The sequence below is a fragment of the Gopherus flavomarginatus genome, chromosome 12 (assembly GCF_025201925.1).
Source record: "Gopherus flavomarginatus isolate rGopFla2 chromosome 12, rGopFla2.mat.asm, whole genome shotgun sequence".
Lineage (NCBI taxonomy): Eukaryota > Metazoa > Chordata > Testudines > Testudinidae > Gopherus > Gopherus flavomarginatus.
Window position 1 is genome coordinate 45300671 of NC_066628.1, and position 23429 is coordinate 45324099.

General features: G+C 38.0%; 1 protein-coding gene across 4 annotated transcripts in view; it reads right to left on the reverse strand.

Annotated features, from left to right (window-relative positions):
• PRKCA (protein kinase C alpha) overlaps positions 1-23429 on the reverse strand; it is a 315869-nt gene that overhangs the window by 85048 nt on the left and 207392 nt on the right. For all 4 annotated transcript variants that reach the window (XM_050920648.1, XM_050920649.1, XM_050920651.1 and 1 more), the window contains 2 exons: positions 9110-9221; positions 7369-7497 (listed from right to left, as the gene is read on the reverse strand). In XM_050920648.1, the coding sequence (XP_050776605.1) occupies positions 7369-7497; positions 9110-9221 (241 nt within the window). The remainder of the gene's footprint in view (positions 1-7368; positions 7498-9109; positions 9222-23429) is intronic.

Here is a 23429-nt window from a genome sequence, read left to right on the forward strand (position 1 = left end):
ATCACTGGAAAGGTTATGATTTACTGAATAGGATTATCCAATTTGTATGCATATATCATTTCTGTATCTGGAGTTAGGAATATTAACTATGTAACAATTACATCTGCATATACACTTGGGAAACACCCACCAGACAGTAAGCAATCAGCCTTGATGGGTGGTTAGAAAAAGACAATGAGTCTTTAAAGATGTAGATCTTCCATCTTCCCGGAGTTCCTTCCTGCGGACATTGCAAATAAAGCTCGTTTCATGGTTGCTTCAACACTGCAAGGTCAGGTGATGATATCACCTGATGCAAAATACCACCTTGGACACTGCTGGTACTTTTCCACTAGAAACAAAGGCTTCCTGTCTTATATAAATTCTATATAAGGATGGGAGGAAAGGCCATCCAGCACTCTCCCTTCACTGCCTTCCCACCCAAAAAGAAAGATTGCTAAAAGTACCTGAGGAGACAAGGAGCTAAGCTGATGGAAAGGCAAGGGCTGAGTCCAGACTGAGAGAGGAGCCTAGTGTGTAAAGAGAAATAATTGGAACTCTAATCTACAGAAACTCTGCATCCTGCCTAAGCCATTTTGTAACCTGTTTCTTTAGTGTATAAGCTTAGTTTGCGTGTTTTCTTTTATTTGCTCAGTAATTTGCTCTGTTCTGTTTGCTATCCCTTGTAATTACTTAAAATTTACCTTTTATAGTTAATAAACTTACTTCTTGTTTATAAGATCACCAAGTTTGTGCAATTTATATCAGAGGGGAGGAGAAGCGGTGCATCTCTCTCTCCACATTGAGGGAGAGGGTGAATTTTTATGAGCTTGCGCTGTGCAGACTTTTCTATATAGCGCAAGACAATATTATTTTGTGTTTACTCCCCAGAGGGACTCTGCACTTGAGTGCTGGGCAATTTCCTAGCTGAAACTTCCCATAGAGAGCTGCTTGGGGACTTTGTGTGATTCTACAGCTGGTGCGTCCCACTTGTGTCCATGTGCTGCCTGAGGCTGGAAAGCCTGATTCAGCAAAACAGGGAGAGGGAGCCCAGGCTAGTGGAGCAGGCGGGCTCTGTGAATCCTCCAGATTGATTGATTGAGAGAGAGAGAGAGAGAGAGAGAGAGAGAGAGAGAGAGAGAGAGAGAGAGAGAGAGAGAGAGAGAGAAAATATACATTGTGTGCATGCAGCCCGCATAACACAGAGAGCTGCAAAATGTGCTCTACAATAATAAATAGGTTGATAACCATTGATCTAGAGAGACTGAGCATTTCAAGAAGGTTTGTGAATGATAGAAATATAGGGCTGGAAGGGACCTCAAGAGGTCACCTAGTCCACCCTGCCCATCCTGTTTGTCTAACCTGTTCTTAAAAGCCTCCAAGAATAGGGATTTCATAACTTCCCAGGTGATTCTCTTCCAACATTTATGTCCTATGCATGATCACTGAGCCACATGGCAACTCATGGATCACATTCTTCCAGGGCCTGTCCATACAGGCTGGCTCAAAACCTCCCCATCAAACTTTTCTTGAGAGCATCTCTGATCAAATCAATTTTGCGTATGAACATAACCACCTAATCAATTCCACAGCTCTCAGAATCCTAATTCTCAAATTTACTCTGATGCAACCCCCAAGATCATTTTCATGAAGGTGAGTAAGTAGGACATCAGGTGCCCTTGAAAAACACAGGCAGAATTTATAAAAAACAGGAAGCCAGAGCATGAAAGCCAATTGGCTTGACCTGTGCATGGGAGGTGGAGGACTCGAGTGTCAGGAACCCACAGCAGAACCTAAATCCTGCTCACTGTCTTCTACTAACTGAGTTAATGAACACGGCCTCCTGGGCTGAAGGTTCTAACTGTCACAACCTCAAATCCTCAAATATCAGCAGATCTAGATGCCTGGCTGCTCAATAGTATTCCACAACCACAGCTGTGTTTCTGGTCCTGCCCTCAGATCCCTGTTTCTTCTCCCTGGCTTCCTGCTCCTGTTCTGGCTGATACTCTGGCTCCAACACCTGGCTCCCGGCTCCAGCTTGCTCCCTGGACTTGATATTCATAGTCTGACCACAGCTTTGATGCTTGGCTCCTGATTTCTGGCCCTCAGCTCTAGTTTGCTCCCTGGACTTGACATATGGCTTATGAACATTGCTCTGACCTCTGGCTCTCGCTCACTCTGACTTGAAGACCTGGCTCTTGACGCTGCCACTAGGCCTGCCTAGCTCTGTTTCAACCACTACACCAGCCTCCTGCCCTGAACACTAGACAAGTATGTCCACAGCCCAATCATTACACAGAGAAGAAGGAGAGGCCTGGTTCTGGCCTCGCCAAGTATGCACTTCTACCTTTCCCTCCCTTCTAGGCACTGTGCCTCATCCCTGCAGGTCTGCCAGGGATGCTATTGACTTCAGTGGAGCCAGGATTTCATTCTAAATGTTATGGTGCCTCAGACCTGTTCTGCTACATATGGTTCCAGCCTTCTGCTCATCTACTGGCAAGATAAGTAATTATGAATCCCACTCAAAAAGATCCGCCACTCTTAAGAGGGAAAAATCTGTGATTAAACTGGACCAAACAGTGGCAAAAACACGATTGCTCTCTCCAAGTCAGGCTTAACGACCCTCTTAGAGCATCTACTTTATGCCATTAAAACATCATGGATGTAGGGAGAATAAATATTTCCAGACTTGTTAGGCAGGACCCTGCTTTTGGCTTTGACACAGTTAGCTCAGTGCACCTGTTTTCTTCCTTAGCAGTTACAGCCTTCTGTAGACCTTCTCTGGCAGTAAGCACATCTAGCAAATATTTACACAGTCCAGCAGATCCTAGACTATCTGCTATCAATGTCTAAACAAATGTGACCAAAAACTCATTCTGAAAGCCAATGTAATTCAGCTTTACCGGGTACTATGCTTGGGGGAAAACCACCTTTTCCTTCCATGTTAGAATATAAAATTTAAAAAATGCTGAACAATTTTTGTTAAATGCGGGTAAGTATCTTTGACACATGAAAAGAAGTTCTGAGACTTTCCACTACACCCTAAGGCTTATTATTGGCTCATCCCAGAAACAACAGGTAATGAGAGAACCGGAAAAAAATTGTTTTAGCTCTGCTGAGCAGTCAGAACCTAGATGCTGCTTAGGTGAACTATCTAAAACTCCTAGGCTTATAAAACTGAGACAGAAATAGTTTGAGATTTAGGTGCAGTAAAGTTTTTGAGATGTTTAACCACAATGCTGGTGCTTAACAAATAATTGTTTTTTATGCCCAGTGCACATTGGATGCAAACTGCAAAACATTTTGTCTGAATTCTAATTTCAATCACGTTATCAAGAATCCAAAGGAGACTAAAGACATGCAGATGCAATATATTCCTGCATTTTAGACAATCGTCTATCTAAGACCATGGTATTCAATATAAGATAATTTGAGGCAAGCATCCTTTTAAAAAAATTTCTCTATCAATACATGGCATGGCGAAACCAGATTGATGGCTGAGGTTAATGACTAGGCAAAGAATCACGACTGTGGCAGCAGCAAGTTCTTTGTTGCAAATCCTGCAAGCACATCTGCTGCTGTTCAGAGTATCAACTTAATTAGGATAGTGAATGAGAAAATGCAAAAAAAGAAATTCTGAGCAATACACACTGTTGACTTGGGATGCTATTTGAACAGAGTTCATTTTCTACTTAAAAAAATTATCAATATTTTAAAGAAACACACTAAAGTGGTCTTTCAAAAGAACAAGCTACAACCCATCTACTTTGGATTTAAACCGATTATTATTTCCTCAGTTTCTCCTGTGCTGCTAGATAATTTTGTATTTCAAATCAAGTCTGTTTTGCCTCCCTAATGAATCTCCCTGATATAGAGTCTTTCTGTCCATTTAAAATATTTTTAGCTTGCTATTAAAACGGATAGCGACAAGATAGGGACAGGAGAGTGGGCAATACAGATTTCTGTCCAGCACATTCCTAATTCTTACCAAATTGCAATGTGGTGTTATACACAGTGAATATTTTTTTCGGATATCTTTATACACCTGTGTAAATAAACTGTTCCTCTTCATTGAGATGTGTATAGAAGTTGGGTGAGGTAACATATTTTGTTGGCCCAGCTTCTGTTGATAAAAGAGACGAGCTTTTGAGTTACACAGAGGAGCTCTTCTTCCGTACTCTTCTTGCCTCTTTCACCAACAGAAGTTGGTCCAATAAAAGATATTTCTTCACCCACCATATCTCTCTAATAACCTGGGAGCAACACGGCAACACTACCACTGCAAACAAATAATCATGTGACCTTGGAACCTCACTGAAGCTGTCCATTTCTGCTAGTCTTATCTAAATACAGTAATACCTCCTGTCCTAAAACAACTTCTGTTTTTTTCCTCTTGGAAACTTTTCTTAAAACTGAGACACTTGAAAGCTACAAATATTGTATCTTCAATACTCAGTGAATAAATGATAGAATCTGCTCTGTTTCTTCAACATGATGATGCATGTGAAAAGAACCAGCAGAACCTGTAGAAGATACAATCATTTTACTCTCTTTGAAACTTTGAAGAGACATTTATAATATAAAAAGCTAACAAAGAATTTAATCCTGCTACACTGGAGTCAATGGGACTTTTGTTATTGATTTAAAAAGAAGCAGGATCGGGCCCACAATGCATAAAAAGATGAAAATATTAACTAATGTCTATAGATCAAGGCTAATTGGTGAGTTGGCAAGATTTCAAAACTGATCTTCACTTTCCTTAACTTCAAGCATATTTCTTTCTAGTCAAAGTACCATGAGAGGTTAAAATGAATTAATCTACAGTAGCTTCAGATACCAGTTTCCAGGCGGGATACTAAAACAAGTTATTGTAAAATAAAACTACTTGTTGTCAATACACTGTTCATTGTTCAGTGCACCTCTACCTTGATATAACGCTGTCCCCGGAGCCAAAAAATCTTACCGCGTTATAGGTGAAACTGAGTTATATTGAACTTGCTTTGATCCACTGGAGTGCGCAGCCCCGCCCTCCTGGAGCACTGCTTTACCACATTATATCTGAATTTGTGTTATATCGAGTCGTGCTATATCAGGGTAGAGGTGTATGTGAAAAGTCTTCAAAATCGCCTTAGTTTCCAATTGCAAACCTATACTTTGAACCTTGTTATAACTATTTCAGGACATCTAACTAATGCTGAATGTCAACTTCATCCTGGGACCCTAATTCAATAGAACTGTTAAGCACATGACTAACAAAGCGGTTGCTTAAAATCATCTCTATTCAGCAAAGTAATTAAGCACGTGCTGAAGTCCCACTGAAGTCAATGGGATTTAAGCATGTGTTTTAAGTGCTTTGTTGAATCATTTTTGCAGGGCAGCTTTAAAGTTAGGTGTTTACGCAGGCGCCTTTCTGATTAATGGTCTAAATTAATATAAATATTCAATTTCTTCAGTGTTATGATTTTCAAATCAATTCCTCCTGATGTTACTGTTAAAATTAGACACCTTGCCACATCATTTAAGAAATGCCTTCACTATTTAGTGAAAGTAACATGACCTAAATAACAGCACCTTGAAGAAGTTTACTCCTCCTCCATCAGTGGGACGCAAGTGGAAAAAGTTAGCTACAATTAGTCATCACATGGATGCTATTCTGATCTTCTGTAGTTATATGTTATCCTTCTCTTTCCTTCCTTTCCAGTGTCTTTTACAAGATTTAACAGAATACTGTGTAAGATATTCTGGAGTCAAAATGATGAAGAAATGTAAGTAGGTAGGTATGTATGGGGAAAATCTTGACGGTCCTGTAAAAGTCTTGAATATTCAGAAATGTGGTTTCCTTTTACAATCATAGACAGCCTGACAGGAAAAACCCAGAATGTGTGTTCTAATTTATTCTGAAACATAAGAAAAGTGAATAACTAAAGGCAATATCCTTTATCATTTAATGGATTTTTGGTAGACTGCAGTCTGGCATCTAAAGGGGGCAAGACTGATGTTCAATACCTACATATGATAAGAGCAATAACTGATACTTCACTATAACCAGGAAACAAAGAGAAAAATGGAGACATCCTCAATCCCTCCAGCTCTGCTTAGGCCTTAGAACTGAAATTAATTCCCAATCACAATAGAGCAATAATGAAGGGAGCAGCATTCTCATCTTAAAACCCAAAGGATCACAACATTCATATTCTGAGGGCCAATTTTTCCACTGCCTGTTTTAACTGTAAATGTTTCTTATATGTTTGTTTTACAGATCCCATCACTGGAGAAGTCCTGGTCAGTTGGGTAGAAATCCTGGTCCTCTTGAAGTCAATGGTAAAATACCCATTGACTTCAATGGGGCCAGGATTTAATCCCCGCTTATTACTGTTATTATTGTAGGTACTCCCCAAATGATGTCACATTTCATTATTTCTATTGTTTTCAAATAATATTGTAAATTTAATTAGTGGGGTCTGACATCTGTTTTTATTAGTGTATGGGACTGTCTGGAAAATGAGGGCATGATAATTTATTTGGATTTTAGATATATTTTACATATTAGTTCAACATGATCTTTACGACTTGTGAGATATACGAGAAAAAGGCTCAACTATACCACCTTCCATCTGCTCCTCCTTTCCTACTCTCCACACTACGAGTTCTTTTAATGTAAATACATTTTAATCTGCACTGCACATAGTATTCTGGATGTGAGAACACAAATAAATGTACTTTAAATAGGAACGAATTGTAACATTTGTCACCATCACAAACACTTCAGGCATAATGTACACTGCTAGTCACGCCTAGCTAAAAATTAGAAAAATTATCAACAGAGCAAGGAGTGTGTATTTTATGTTTGTTAATGTCTCAGTTGGTAACTAAAGGCCAAATCCCACTCTCTGATATGCATGAGGAAGCTCCACTGAAGTTAACATAAGGAATATGTGCCTACTTGAAGAGAAATCTAAGCAGTCTCTTGCCCCCGTCACCCCTTTTTAAGTAAATGCGGCCCAGCTTTTCTGAATGTTTCAGGTTACTGTTGGTTACCTGAAAAATTGATTTCACAGAGATTTTAAAGTTAGTGTTCCTGAGTTTTAATTTAGAGCCACTATTATTTCTTTGAACTATGTGTGTACCTATTATAAACTAACCTGTTCTTTTAAATAATAACATGGCATTTCTTAGACTGAAGTACATATTGAATGAAATCCCTGCCTTACTGACATTATGGGGTGTTTTGTTCTTTACTTCCATGAGCCTAGATTTCACTCACGGCACATAAATAGTCCACAAATAATGCTGAACACAACTTATGTTAGTTATTCCAAAGCCCAGGAAAGTTCAAATTAAACCCTTCTATTGTCACCAATTCTCAGAACACCTTTTTTTTTTTTTTACCTGTGACTTGCAGTTTGTCACCACTGACTTCAACTTTCAGATAAATCCTTCCTCTTTTCTCTGTGTGATCCATTCCACACAGACTTGGAACGTTTATTACACACTGTTTGTGAACATTCATATCGCAAGCTGTGGATCAGGAAAGAAAAGGTTCAGAAAATGATGGCATGTATGAAAGTCAATATATTTATGCTAAATACATATGACAAACATAAGCGGTAAGAATATTCTGTCACATCTGATTAATTGCTGGGGTTTTTTTTCTATCTACTGACCAAAATGCAATGGTTCTCCTTATAAATATTATTAAAAAACACTGAAGTATTATCCACAATTAAAGGCTCAGCTTCAGTCACCTAAAAATGTGACCTTATTAATGGAATGTAAAACAGACAAAATGAAGAGTCCATGGAATAAAGACTTGATCCAAAATATTAGAACATTTGCTATAAATTACTGTAACCAACATAGAAATTGAAAGTTTGCTTATTGATACAGAACTGTAAATATTTCTTTGCTAATTTCCATAATACTAGCATCGGGGAGGGAGAGAAAATGAGAGAAAAGAATGATCATCCAGATGTAACAGGAAGAGATGTCAGGATTTGGACATGACTTGGATATGTGATCTAGAGAGAAGGCAGTGGAAAATCATATCCATATTACCTACCCTGGTGACAGTTTAATGGTGCTGATGCCATCAATGACAAAGAAGAGGGTGAGTGGAAGGTTTGGGATGGATGATAAGGAATTAAAATGTTAATCATGTTAAACTTAAAATTATGATGAGAAATCTAGAAAGAGATGTTAGAGAGACAACTTGAGATGCAGGATTTAAGGTGAGAGAGTCCACACCCTACCCCTGTCACTACAATAAATATTCTGGGAACAGTGAGAGAGAGATGAAAAGAACTGAAGACAACAAAGTCAAGGAGGGGGACAAGATTTCAAGGAGATGACGACAGATCATGTCATCAGCACACAAGAGATCAAGGAATATGAGGATGGACTAGAGGGTGTAATATAGGGCCATGAAGCGGTTATTATGAACATTGACATGGAGTGGAGCAGGAGGTAGCTAGTTTGGGAGGAAGCTGGGATGACACTGGAGCAGAGGAATTCAAGGCAATGGTTGTAGGAAATGCATTTGAGGAGTCTGGAGGTGGGACAATAGGGAGTATGGCCAGCCCAAAGCATGCCTCTATTGCGACAGCACAAGTAATATTTAAGCCTTTTAAACCATTATTTTGGTTTTTTGCCACCCTTTTACAAACCAAAGGGTGATTCCTTTTGCCTATCTTTTGGGGTACAGATTCCATATGAATTATGGTTGTTGCAGGAGTGACTATGAAATATGGGACCTTAGCTAGCAGCTGGGCTGAATCAATATCTCCACAAAGGATTCATCCCTCCCATCCCAAGTAGAACAATCTTCAGAACTGTGATGGCAAATACACTTTAGCCACAACGAACTCAATAGATTCCTTTTTCAGTAACCAAGATGGTTTGCATTAGCATATTTTACAGCATTTTTCCCATTGGAGGAGGTTTGACTGATTTATATTGTTTTACTAAGAGAGTCTTCAATAATGAAATATTCATTTGAAATATACAGTAATGTAATTAACTGTAATTGAAACAATATTTTTCCAGACAAAGGAAAAAGAGGACGCTTGATGCCTAATGGTTTCCCTTATTATCTAAAAGGCCATTTTAATAACTTTAGAAAAAACTTACTTACTGTCACATTTCATCCCTTGATGTAGAAGTCCATACAGTAATGATCCACAATGGTCACAGAACGTTGGGCTTCCATATGTGTGGATTTTAAACTTGTGTTTGCTTCTGGGATCCTAAAGAGGCAGCAGAAATAGGTTCTTAAGTAAATGTCTAAAACTGCAAACCAAATTTTATATATTACTGTAAATGTTGAATATATTAGAGCTCCACAGTTTATGTAGCAGAAAAGCACACTATATGTACTGTAGAATACTGCGAATTCTCAAGGTACGTGCTAGTTGAGTGAACCGAGGGTTGGTACAGCTATCAACCTGCAATTAAAACACACATTGACAGGAGCAGGACTGCATACTAAATAGCAGGATTTAGCCTTCGATGAATGTGACATATACTAGATATCTTTATTCATAAGTTGTGACTAATTACATTTACTAGCTGTCATTGCTTCTGTCATAAATATAAAGGGAAGAGAAACCACCTTTCTGTATACAGTACTATAAAATCCCTCCTGGCCAGAGGCACAAAATCCTCTTACCTGTAAAGGGTTAAGAAGCTCAAGTAAGCTGGCTGGCACCTGACCAAAAGGACCAATAAGGGGACAAGATACTTTCAAATCGGGGGTGGAGGGATGGCTTTGTTGTGTCTGTTCCATGTGGCTTTTGCCAGAGACAGATCAAAGAAGCAAGCAATTCAACTCCTACAGAATTAGCATTAGCAAGGAAATGCGTTAGATTATCTTTTGTTTTGGCTTGTGAATTTCTCTGTGCTGCGGGGGAATGTGTATCCCTGTTTTTTTCGTTTTGTAACTTTAAGGTTTTGCCTAGAGGGAAATCCTCTGTGTTTTGAATCTGACTGCCTGTGAGATTATCTTCCTTTCTAATCTTACAGAGGTATTCCTTTTACCTTCTGTTTTACCTTCTGTTTAAGGTTTTTGCTTTGTTTTTTTTTTTTTTAAAGAATCTGATTTTTTTTTGTATCCTAAAAAAAAACCCAACACGGGTCTGTGCTCATCTTGTTTATTATCAAGCCTCCCCTGGAATGGGGGTGTAGGGCTTCGGGGGATATTTTAGGGAAACAGGACTCCAAGTGGTCCTTTCCTTGATTCTTCGTTTGAATCACTTGGTGGTGGCAGTGTTTACCTAATCCAAGGTACAATGGAGAATGTGTGCCTTGGGGAAGTTTTAAGCTGGTAGAAATAAGCTTAGGGGGTCTTTCATGCGGGTTCCCACATCTGTACCCTAAAGTTCAGAGTGGGGAGGGAACCCTGACAGCTTGTAAATGAAGATATATGATATTTGGAAAAAAACATGTTTTGGAAGTTTGTTCTGACAGTCAGGTAAGCGTTTTAATCTGAAGAACATGGAAAAAACTACTGCAAAATCAGAATATCAAAGATGATGTTCAGATATTGTAAATCTGTAATCTGTATTATTATAAAGGAAAAGAACCTCTTTTTAACTTGACTCGTGCTAAATATTTTACTCAGACCGCTATTCCTGACTGAATTTCCAACTAAGAAATTGATCTCAATGCCACTGGCCTCTTGGAAAAGATTTCTAGTTTAGGATCAGTGAAATGGAATACACCCAAATCCTTTAAATCAAACACAGTACTATAACTCCAAAGAGAGTTGCCAACTTTCTAATCGTAGAAATCCAAATACCCTTGCCCCGCCCCCTTCCCTGAGGCCCCACTCCCACTCTCTCTATTCCCGCTCCCTCCGTCACCCTCGCTCACTTTCACCAGGCTGGGGCAGGGGGTTGGAGTGTGGGCTCTGGCTGGGGCCAGGGATGAGGGATGTGAGGTGCCGGAGGGGGCTCTGGACTGGGGCCAAGGGGTTCGGCGTGTGGGAGGGGGTGAGGGCTCTGGCTTGAGATGCAGACTCTGGGGTGGGGCCAGGGGAGTTTGAGGTGCAGTAGGGAGCTCCAGGCTGGGGGGTGGGGACAAGAGGTTCAGAGTGTGGAAGGGGGCTCCAGGGTGAGGCAGGGGGTTGGGGTGTAGGAGCAGATATGGGATCTTGACTGGGGGTGTGTGCTCCAGGGTGGGGCCAGAAAGGAGGGGTTCAGAGTGCAAGAAGGGGCTCCCGGCTGGGGCAGAGGATTGGAAGTGGATCAGCTGAAAAATGACTATGATTTTGAATCTGAAATTAATTACATCATCACTCTTTTTTTTGTTTGTTTCTTTCTTTCTTTCTGCCCATTCTCCAACTAACTCCATGGAGAAAGAGATTACGCAATTCCAGCTCCTTCTAGCATTATTACAATTTTAATGAATACCTAACTGTCATGCAAGGACTCCTTTAACACAGCAAATAGCTGCATCTTAATCTAAATGCCACCCTCAACAGGTAGGTGTAGTTCATTAGGCTGCTGCCACAGCTGTAGAGAAGAAGGCATTCTATGACAGGCACCAGGGTAGGCTCCTACTCGCCCCCGCCCCCCCCCGTACAAAAAGTTTCCTTCTGTGTACATTTTAAATTAATACCAATTGTCATATTATTTTACATTTAGATTATTACCATACAGTCAGCAAAAAATAAAGTACCATGTCAACTTAAACCAAGTTTACTAGTAAAGGTCATTTCCGCTTTTCAGATAATACTTAAGAAGATTCATAAGAAGAATAAAACACATGAACTCAGATTTCAAGTTGACAATATATTACTTTGCTTATTGTTTATTTCTCAGCCTGACATATGTTATGAAAAGAGATGCTGTGCAACATTTATTTTATGAATGCTATCAGTCTAAGTTGAACTACATTCAAAATTTTCCAGCGAACATCTGTTTGTTACATATTAAAAATATAGTCAATGGGATCTTGTGGTATGGGGTCATGGGAATGTGACCTTTCAGAAAGGTTATCTGAAGAATAGAATGACAACAGTTCCTCTGAAGGAGGAGGAGTGCACAGTAACATCAAAACCATTTCCAATAAAGTTTCAATGCTAACGCTTCATTCTAATTTTAATTAGGAAGGAGCAGGGGTAAATGCTGCCTTAACTTGTAATTATATATAAACGTTATTTTGCTAACCACTGTTGCTGTTGCTAAGGTCAATAAATCTGTTGCCAAGACTGACACTGGAGAGGAACTTCTTTTTAAAACTTGTGTTAAACATCTGCCATAAATGACATTTATGACTGACAGATTATAAAACTGTAAGAATAAGGGAAAAGCAAATACAGGAAATGATCGTTGTGAATACTTAATCATCTGCAGTACCGGTAATATCACACTAAAACTGTAAAACAAGTATTATCAAACAGTTGTTGTAGCATGGAAATACCTGTACAATATACTTTATCTGTAGATGTATATTGCCTCTGGCTGGTACATATGAGTCAAAGTGATCACCTGTCAAATATTTACAATTATCCTTATACTTATTGTCTGACACTGTGGATTCTGCTCCCAATTCTCTTTAAACCAGGTTGATAAATTCTTTGTTCAATTTAGCTTTTAGTTTGCAAACACTGAAGTCATATGTTATTTGACTTTATAGTTTCATATTATATAGTTAACTCCATTATTTTACCCAATTTCATTCCATTTAATAGTGATTTAATATGCTTTAAGCACTCCTGATTTATGTATAAAATAATTAATAATATAAATAACAAATAAAATATAAATAATAAAAATACAGTGTTGGGCTCATTATATACATGTTATAATTGTGCAATACCTTTTACTTTTTTGTTTTATTTGTTAAATTACTATTCAAACATTTGGGCAAAGCAGGATTATGCCACAGAAACAGACATGTGGCTGCCTTGGTTATCAGCAGTTGATTCAATATCGCGTGCCATAAGTAGAAAGCTTATTTAACCATACAGAGCACCTTTTTTACCCATTTTGATTATGCATACATGAGTGTAATAGTGGGACACCAGAGATTGCTCCATTTAACTGGATAGCCCTGATCCTGCAACACTGATACATGTGCTTAACGTGACTATCATGAGTAATCCCATTCAAAGTAATCATTAAGTATTTGTAGAACCATTTACAGGATCAAGGCCTAACTGTACAGGTTAATAATACTGTCTTATATTAGGAAAGGCTAGACCACTCTTGTCATAAAGCAGCATACCAATGAGCCGTCCATGGGACTAGCACTTGTTTAATCTCACCTAATATCAATGAGTAAAACATTTTATGAAAACTTCCAAATCGTAAAACATATAAGCCAATAGCATGCAAACTTGGGGGCAAGTTCTGTCCTCCGATATCTCCAGGAAACAACTATTGACTTAAATAGAATTATGTATATACGAGGGCAGAATTTGGTTCTCACTGCTTGCCAGTAAAATGCTACAGAAATAAATTAACTAGATATAAAATTATATGACTTACACTGGCTTTCACAAATACTTATAAGGCACTCTATTATATATGCATATATAATTTAAAACATCACTCAACTTTTTACATTTCATTTAATAGTAGTTTCCTGCCCAACTTAAGAAAATGCCTGTAGTGCTATGTTTAAAATAAGACATACAGCATGAATTAGATCTTTTGAGCTCCAGTGCATTTGTTCTGACCATTTTATTCTATACATTCACACTCACAAGAAAAGACTCCTTCTTGTCTGAATGTGAATGCAGAGAAAGAAATATCAAAACTCCTGCTGAAATGGAAAATTTTCCCTTAATATGAAATCCATTTTAAACATTTTCCAGTTGCTTGATCGACAGCAAACACAAAAACCTCAGGAACTTTTAAGGCTAGAAAATGACAGAGGCATTTTCCATCAGTCTAACTCTCTCTTTTTTTTAATCCTGTGTTTTTTTTGTTGGGCAACAAGTCATGAAAGTTTCATGTTGCCACGGTAAAACATCTTTCCCATTCTGGGCTGGCATTTGGATACCTAGCTCACTAGATCTCCAGGGAATGTTGCTGTATTTGTGTGTCTAATCTTGTACTACACTGCAGGACTTCAAACTGTCTATGTATTAGTGGCAGCTTGAAATATGAAATGGTACAGGCACGCTATAAAACTATGATTTCAAGACAAATGCTTTACCCAGAGCATTGCCTAAGACAAGGTCTGATTACATTCACTAAACAAAGAAAAGGGGTATGCACGTGTGTTTAAAAAAAAAAAAAAAAGGATCCAAGATAAAATCATTCAGAAGATAGAGCCTTTTATGATCATTTCTTCCATATATTCTAAAACTGTATCTGAGAATTCACGTGTGAGCACTTCGGTCATTACTTTGCTTCCTAATTGCATAGCAGGTATAGCAAATACAGAGTGAAATTCCATAAAACCACCTTTGAAAAACAGGATTCACAATACAATAAGGATGTAGTGAACTTAAAGTAAAGATGAAAATGCATAAAAAGGGTACAATCTATTTAGCTTAATGCATTATATTAGACAGAACACTACATATTTACCAACACACACACTGATCTAATGACTTTTGTAGTATTACAACAGTAACATTATTCTATGAATGAATGCTGCTTGAATAATTTCCTTAAGGCACTGAACAGAAACATCCTTCCCATTAACTATCCACCTGTTGTCTTCAACAATGGGAATGCTGCAGTTCCCATTAATATTTGTGCTCCCATATGCCACTCTTTTAGTATCCCGGAAGTAAAGAGATCACAGAATCTTGTTCTAATCTCACATCCTGTTCTATTTTAAGGAGGAGTCCAGTGTCTGGTAGTAAGTGGCACTGTGTTTATTGTTTAATGGCAGTAGGAGGAGGAAAGCTTCTATGAGCTATATCTATCCTTGCACATGTGGCTCCAGATTGTGTCTGTAATTCTCTATTAAAAAGGTGCTCTAGTGCCAGAAGAAAAGGAAAAACCACAAAGGAATATCCTCAAGCACTAGAAGAGTCTATTAAGAATTCCCTCACACTAAATCCACCAAAACCTACGAATTCCTATTAATGCTAAAGACACAGGAGCTGCCAGAGTGGGCACAACATGAAGTGCATATTATTTACTAAAAGCTGCTCTTTTAACTCGCTTAGGGCATGATCCTGCGAGTTCCTGCAGGTCTGGATTTGTAATAAAAGGGATTCATTCCAGCTCATGTATCTACAATCCTAATTCAATAACACTCTCAGATAAATCAATCCCAGAAGCAGATTTCTAGTAATGTATTTTGACGATTTTTTGGGTATAAGGTGATATAGTGGTCCTGGCATGCAAAAGACTTCCACTTAAAAAAAAAAAAACAGGAAAAGGTCAAAACATAGATTTGTTGAAATGTAGCATGTCAGAGTTCACTCTAGAGGCACACAAGGCTGTTATGTATGATCAAGTGTCTAGAATTGAGCCTTCATGTTGCTCACAACGCTGTCATATTCCCAGCAACAAGAGTAGACACTGTTACAAGCGCAGAAGAACAACATTTTAGGGATTATATATCCTAATTATAGGTCTGGCTTGTTAGTGAGGAAATTAAAACACTCATCAAGTCATATCTTTATTTCCTAACAGCTGTATTATATTAAAAGAAGTGAAAAATATATTGTGAACAGAAAAAGTATGGGTAAGATAAGAAGACTGACACTAAAATCCTTAACATCAAATGCTTGCTTTTGTTATTTTATGTATTCTGAAATTTGTTCTCCAAACAGAACTATAGTAACCCACCGATGCATCTCCTATTGATCAGAAAGATATTTACGTATTGTGATATTCATACCCTGTGTTTCTTCCCATGTGGCAGGAACAACAACTGAATCTTCCATTTACTGGCATGTTCGCCATCAAAAAGTTAAGGTGCACGCATTATAGGATTATGTACATATATTAAGCGGAAAATATGACCCTTGCCAACAGTCTAGTAAATTGTTCGGATCATATGCCCACTAGCCATAACATCCAAATTATCTAGTGGCCAAAGCATAAGACTGGGAGCCAGTACTCCTAGATTCTATTCTTGTCCCCACCTGACTCCACGCTTACCTCTGTGCAGAAATTTTGTACCTATCTGTCCTCTTACTCATATGCAATGTGGGTCTAATCATATTTTAACTTCATTTCATATATAGAGTGAAAAATGAACTAAGAATAAATAAAAAAATAAGGAATGTTTGTCTAGATTTACAATATTTTAAGGATTATGAGTCCCGTGACATTTAGAAAGCGCAAACAAGAATACATTTATATTTACTTGGAAATGTGCAGTTGCTATACATTGCTGTGCAATTTTCTTATCCTGTTCACTTTTAGCCAACGTTAGCCTTTAATAATTCCTCACCAGAAGCACCTCTGGCTATAATATCTTAGTAGCAAACATGACCAAGCCAAGGCAGAGCACGACAAACCAATTGTCAAGAAATGGCTTCTATTGGCAAGATTATTGAATTTTGCACTAAACCCGGTAGAGATTAATCATAAATACTCTAAAGGGAAAATTCACTCTTCTCTTCACAGAGTCAGTAAAAAGGCAATGGGAAAACTGTAAAAATCCTGCCATCATTAAGCAGCGCTGAGTGATGCATAAGCTGAGATTTGTAATGTTATTGCAGGCTGAAAAGTAGTAAAACCTCTGCTTCCTGCCACACCTGTCTTCTAAAATCAAAGCATGTTTTCACTATGAAGAATTAGTATAATTGGATTTAATCTAGTTAAATAGGAAAGGAAAGCTCTTGCAATTTGTGATGTAGGTATTTCATTATTTTGCCCCCTCACAAACAAGCACTCCTTACACAGTATTGTGCATTTACTGCTTGTATTGGCTAGAGACAGGCATAAAGCCAAACAATACTAGGTGAGGTGCCACATCAGTATGCCTAGGCTGAGATTTTCAAAGCCTTGCAGGCCATACCGAGTTACACAATTCCCATTTCCACTACACCATCTAGATAGCTTTGAAAATCTCAGCCCTATTTGCTAATTTCAAGAACACCTCTGTTACTCTAATCTTGGGTCACATTTGAGCAGAGACTGCCACACATGATAAAACAGGTGGATTTGTGAAATGAAAAGGTTTGTCCAAAAAGAACTACCCCAAGAGTCCTCATATTATTGACTAATCCAAATCTGAGGCAAAACCTCCAAAAGTGTGCAACTAGAAAAGTAATTCACGCCACCGAACAGGAGGATTAGGACAATTTTTTTTCTCACTACTCCACTTCATTCCTATGCCTTTAAATATTCTACACAGGAGAAGAGACTCAAATACACTTTCAGTCTAGAGGGTGGAAGAACAACATATAGGCACATAATCTAACCACCCTTTTTTTAAAAAAAGCAACTATGCATTTCCATTAAACTAAAGATAAATTTCTCTCCCTGCAGCAGCACAAGAACAATTTATTACTATCTGGTAGCTAATATAGTTCAACAATGGCTGTTATGAATGTTTCCATTAAACTTTGGAACAGAAAGTGCAAAACTGACAACCTACGGCACTATTTCTACGCCGTGGGTAAATGTTAAATAACCAGACAAATTAATTTTGATGTACTTTTTCTGGCCAGCAACACTTGCAGTTGCCCTGATGCAAATGTTGTGGAACAACTAATTAGCCTACATTGGTGACAATGTTTTGCAGGTGATGTCATGGAAAAGCTAAATACAGAAATTATAAAATATACTTTATACTTCTAACAGTAAAAACATGGGATGTGGACAGCAATTCTGATTTGATTTTTTTATTTAAAGATGCATGTGTGTTTTTAAATAAAAGATCTGTTATTTCTCCAGCGCCAGCAGGAATTGGAAGTCTGTCTTGACCTTAGCTGAGTTTATAACATCATAACAAATGCTACTGCCCATACACTACCTTGGACATATAGCCATCAGACAGATCTGCTATGACTCCTGTCCTGATAAATGCCTCCTTAAAGTCAAGTAATAATAATTTCGAATAGGAAATGTAACTATTGGTCACGTTAGATAACTGGGGGAAATAAAGGAGAGGAAAAAGAAATACACTACCGTAGATTATGAGAAGAAGAAAGGTTCAGATTGTTTCAAATTCTATATTCGAACACCATATTGTTTAACAGTTAGAGGAGGAGTCACAGTTGGAACTCCTGGAATGCATTTGTGGCCCTGCCACTAACTTGCTGTTTAACCTTGGTTAAGTCACATAGTCTCTCTGTACCTCAGTTTCACTAGTGTACAAAATTTAGACCACAGCCATGCAGTGCTGTTGCAAAGTCAAATTAATTTACATTTGTATAAAGTGCAAAAATGCTATATCATACAGCAAAGAAACCAATGATTTACAAAAGTGCCTGGTGTTGGTTCCAGTAGCTCGCACAACACAAGACTTAGGACAGAGTCAAGATACCTGGATTCTTTTTCCAGCTCTACTTCTGACATGCTGCATGGCCTTGAGCAAGTCTTAACTTCTCTGTGCTTCAGCTTCTCCATCTTTAAAAACAGAGGTAATGATATTTACTAGCTTTAGTGAAGCAATATGTAAATGCTGTGTATTATTTCTCCTTCTTCTTCGACTCCTATACACCAGATCAGCAATGACAATGGGGCTGAATGAAATCTTTCCACCACTTTCTGTCTTGTACCAGCTTTACAGCTTCTTTCATCTTTAAAACTTTTTGTTCTATGTCATTCTTCACCATGTCCATCCAATGCATCCTTGATTTTCCTCTATTTCTAGTTCCTTGCACTCGTGTATCTTGCCTTCTAGTGTATCCTTTCTGGGTCCATTCTTGACACGTGTCCTGGCCATCACAGTTGTCTTTCTTGAATTTTCTGTAACTGCATTATTTCTTGCTCCACTCATTTACTTATCACTTGATTTTTTATTTTCTGCAGTCCTGAAACACTCTATATTCCCCTCAGTCAGTTCATTTCCACAAGCGTTATCTTTTGTTCAACAGCTTTCCTTAGACTCCAGCATTCTGATCACACAGCAGTATCGACACAACTCTAGTCTCATAAACATTGATTTTTGTTTTTATCTAAATGTCCTCAGCCTTCCAGATCTTCCAGAGTTTTCTGAATGCTGTGGCCATGAGTCCTATTCTTCTTTTTATACCATCTTCACAATCCCATTCTTCAGTACTAGTCCCACAAGGTACACAAATGTTTCTATTTCTTCTAATTCTCACCTTTGATCTTCCACTTGTCAAAATTTTTATCTTTTCCATGCTGATCTTCAGTTGGAATTTTCCACATTCCCTGTTCTCCTTGGTCATGATATGAGAGCAATAGCGTCTGTAAATCTAAGGTAATTCATGTCTTCCCACATAACATGACTCCTCCCATTCTGTATGTATTAGTTATTACTTATGCACAATGTACCAATAAACTGAAAAAATTATTGCTTCTGATGCAAAGTAGATACATGGTTTGATCCCATTCCACACCCCGCCCCACAACAAATATAACAGACAACACCTATGGTTTACCTACATGCCCCCAGAAATAGTCTGCAGTGTAAGGCATAGGAAGGAGTCAAGAGCAGAGATTTTTGGGGAGTAAACCCTTGAAAATTTACATGAAGAAAATATTACAAGAATATTGCTCTCTGAGCAGCCTACGCACCTTGGTATCATGAAAATTAATCTGTTCATAGCTGAAGATGCAAAAAAGAATCTTGTGCAGCCAGTGTGTGTGTGAGAAACTGACAGAATCAAGAAGGGATAAGGAATGGTTCTCTATCTATATCCTGCCCAGTCAGCATTGCATATCCCAAGCCCGCCTCTGTCTGAGGTCAGAAATTCCCAGCTTGTCTGACAGGACATCCACAGGCAAAAGTTCTGGGACAACAGGCTTTTCCACCACCCTACTATACTTTCTGCCACTTTGGTTTGCACTTGATTCAGTGTGAATGATATATTTCAACTTCTGACATGTGTTACATGCATATTTAAGAGGAATCAATTCCCTCTATAATGATTCTATGAAGGGTAATATATTAACTCAGTTAACAGGAGAACTCAGCAATAGTAAAAACAGTGACTGCATAGTTATATTTGTTTCAAAGGAGTTACTGTATAGGACTGTCCGCCAGAAAATAAATAAAATATGACACTATTTAGAAACAACCATATGGAAATGCCAATGAAAATACTGGTGACCATGTGGAAAGATTTCTACCGCTAGTTTATTTTTGTAACAATGTGTGTCAGCGTACGGAGGAGTAGCAAAGGCTAGCTGACATGAGTCACACACAGAAAACTTCTTGTTCACTAGTACTAGCAAATAGGGAACTCGAACAGTTCCATTACACTGAAATATCACCTTTGATTAGGCTGCATTCCTTTACCTGGGTCTAGCTCTCTCCTCAAAGACAATACACACTTCCTCTCTGAAAGATGGTCTTAATGGCCATCGACTGCTAGACTGAAGCTCAAGGAATGTGGGCTAAAAGGGAAGAATAATTATCAGACTACTTTCTGTCACTTCATATACAGTATATATAATATGCAAGTACACCCTACAATGATGAAAGGTAACAGAAGTTGTACATCCAATTCCCCTTGCAAGGTAACAAGAGTTGCATAACTTCAGGAGAAAAACTTAACTTTATTTACTAGAAGACAGAGAAAAGATCCTGTGAAGAGGCTATCTGGGGATTTTCAAGGAGACTGTGTCTGAAGAAAAAAAAGAACCACCCTTGGATACTAAATCAGAATATACAGCTTTTATGTGCTGTAATATATCAAATATTTCTTACAATAAATACCTTGAGACACCATAAGCTCACAGAAGTTATTCTTTAAGTTTATATACTTCAGGTTGGGTTTTAGATTTATTTACAGAATACTTATTGCACCCACTCACATTTTACCCATCCTAGAGATAAATAATGAACTACACTCACCAGTTCTCTTGATGTGTTTTCTAGGAACAAGGTTTGAACTATCTCATCCATAGTAGTTAAACTTACAGAGTTCATGTGCCTCAAAAAGCCTTTGTCTGAAATTCTCTATAACTTATTTTCTTCAACAAAAAGATACGAGGAATAGTTACACATGTTCCTCTGCACATATGGGAAAGTGGTATCCTTAGTGAGCCACCTTTAATTCCAGCAACTGCAGCTCTTAAGGTGGATCCTAATTTAGTTGATGATTCATTGGGCACAGCATGTGAAAAAAGCAAACTCAAAGCTAAGCAAGCAGAAATAATGTCCAAAAGCTCAATTGGATTCTGAACTACAGTTCAGAAACGGAGAGAACTGCCATGTAATTGAGCAAAAGTAAAACGGCAAATATGAGCTACAGTAAGTGTATAATTATGTTTTAAAGTTACTAGCCCAGAAACAGGAAAGTGTGGCTCAAATATGGCACACTACTGTCTTAATTTCCATTCATACTTAAGTTGTTTGATTATAATGGAAAAATACCACTGTAGTTCAAGCATCTAGCTTAACCATCCATGTATTTAACATTTGAAAATAAAATAAACAGCTACACGTAACATGTAAAACAAGATATTGTTTACATATCAGATAATGATCAATAATTACAGGTAATCTGTCATGCCTGAGGACCACACCCTAGTTTCATACACATTTCCTCAATTTCTCTCATCTATCTATACATTATTAAAGGACAATAAACAATGATGTGACTGACTTGCCTTACATTTGCAGGTGTTCTTTCAAGTTTTTACAGAACGTGCTCTAGTATCTGCTACTGTGCAAAAACTGTTGCAGCACAGATAATGAAAAAAGTAAAGGGAATAAGGGCAGATTATCAAAGATCGTAACTATTCTTTAGAATGGGGTTCCCAAACTTTGGTACATGTACAAGACATCTCTGGGGGGGTATATGGAAGAAATTATGTGATGGTTGACTTTATTTATTTTATTTATCGCATTTTCAAGGTAGGCTGCTCAGATGATGATTTAAAATTCTGTGAGAATGTGTTATATAAAATACGGTACTTAATTTATTTCAAGATTTAGTAATGAGAACACAGATACACAGAGACGCTGACGTACAGAGCTCTTACCTCCAGTCACCATACAGAGCTGTTTCAGTTGCCCAGCAACTGTCCAGTCTAACTGAGCTCAGAACAAAGTCAGGGCTGGTTTTTTTTCCAGTTGTATATGTCACACTATAACTGTATCTGTACAGAACAGTGAAATATGGACAGGCAGTGTGAAAAAGAACACACAAAGTATCAGTGATGAGGTGGGCAGGGGTATGCAGGCAGCTAGTAAATCTGGAAGGGGGTACACGGACAGCTGGGAGCTCTGGAAGGAGGTATGCAATAAGAAAAGTTTGGGAACCTCTGCTTTAGATTATATGCCTTTATTATCAAAGTACCTCGATTAGCATCATAAATGGGTTAAAACATGCTACACCTGAAATAATATACACATGATGGTTATATTTCCATCAACAAAAATTTAGATCTAGAGCAGGAGCTGCTTATTTCTGTTACCATCTCCAATAGAGGACTACCACCTAACCTTACAGAGCAAGCATTCACCTTGAACAGGACATCTTCATCCATAAATTCCATGATCCAACTTGTTAACACCGAATTTAAAAGAGCTGTCCACAGCTAACCAGAATCCTTGCTCTGGCATATAGCATCTCATTCCACATGAATGATGATGGTTTTTAATCAAGCACATTGCTTAGTCAGCTATATGAATAAGACTATTTTTCAAAAAGTTATTGACATCCTGCACAATATCACCGTTCATGCTGATGGGATACTGTTTTAAGTCTTCTACTTTGTCTGCCTTTTTCACATTTTCTTCAGAGTCCTTTGGAATTAATTCATCAGTAATTCACAAGTTCCTTATAAAGACAACCTAAAAAAACTCATCATTTTTGGTCAATACAGTATTGCCCTATATTCATATTTCTTGTCGTAAAGTCACACTTCAAAATGGAAAGGAGAAAACCAACACGGGAGCTTTAGGGTACATATTTCCCCACACCAACCCAACAAAGCTTGAAACACTTGCATCCACCCCTCCTTAGGAAAGGACTCGAGCATGTGCTTACTCACTTTGCTGAAACGAGCCTTCTTCCATTTAAGTTCAATTAATAACAGTGGAAACTCTATCCAAGGACAGACGATAGAATACAGCTCAAAGATTAGCTTACCTGGCTGGCAGTATATGTAATGGGACAGTAAAGGAAATCTTAGTTAACAGAAATACTACAAGAAAAAAGTACCGCAGAAAACAACTTATTTTAACTGAGACTAGAACAACTCCTACCAGTTAGAAAGGAGATTCAAACATATTTAAAGTTAAACAGACCCTCTCCATCTATTCCGTAATATTAGGTTTCTGGCATTTCATGAAAAGAAAGACAAATGCTTAAACGCTCTTTACAAGGCACAGTACATCTAATAAAGCCAGGATTCCATATGCTGTTGTATTGTCTGTAAGGTGTA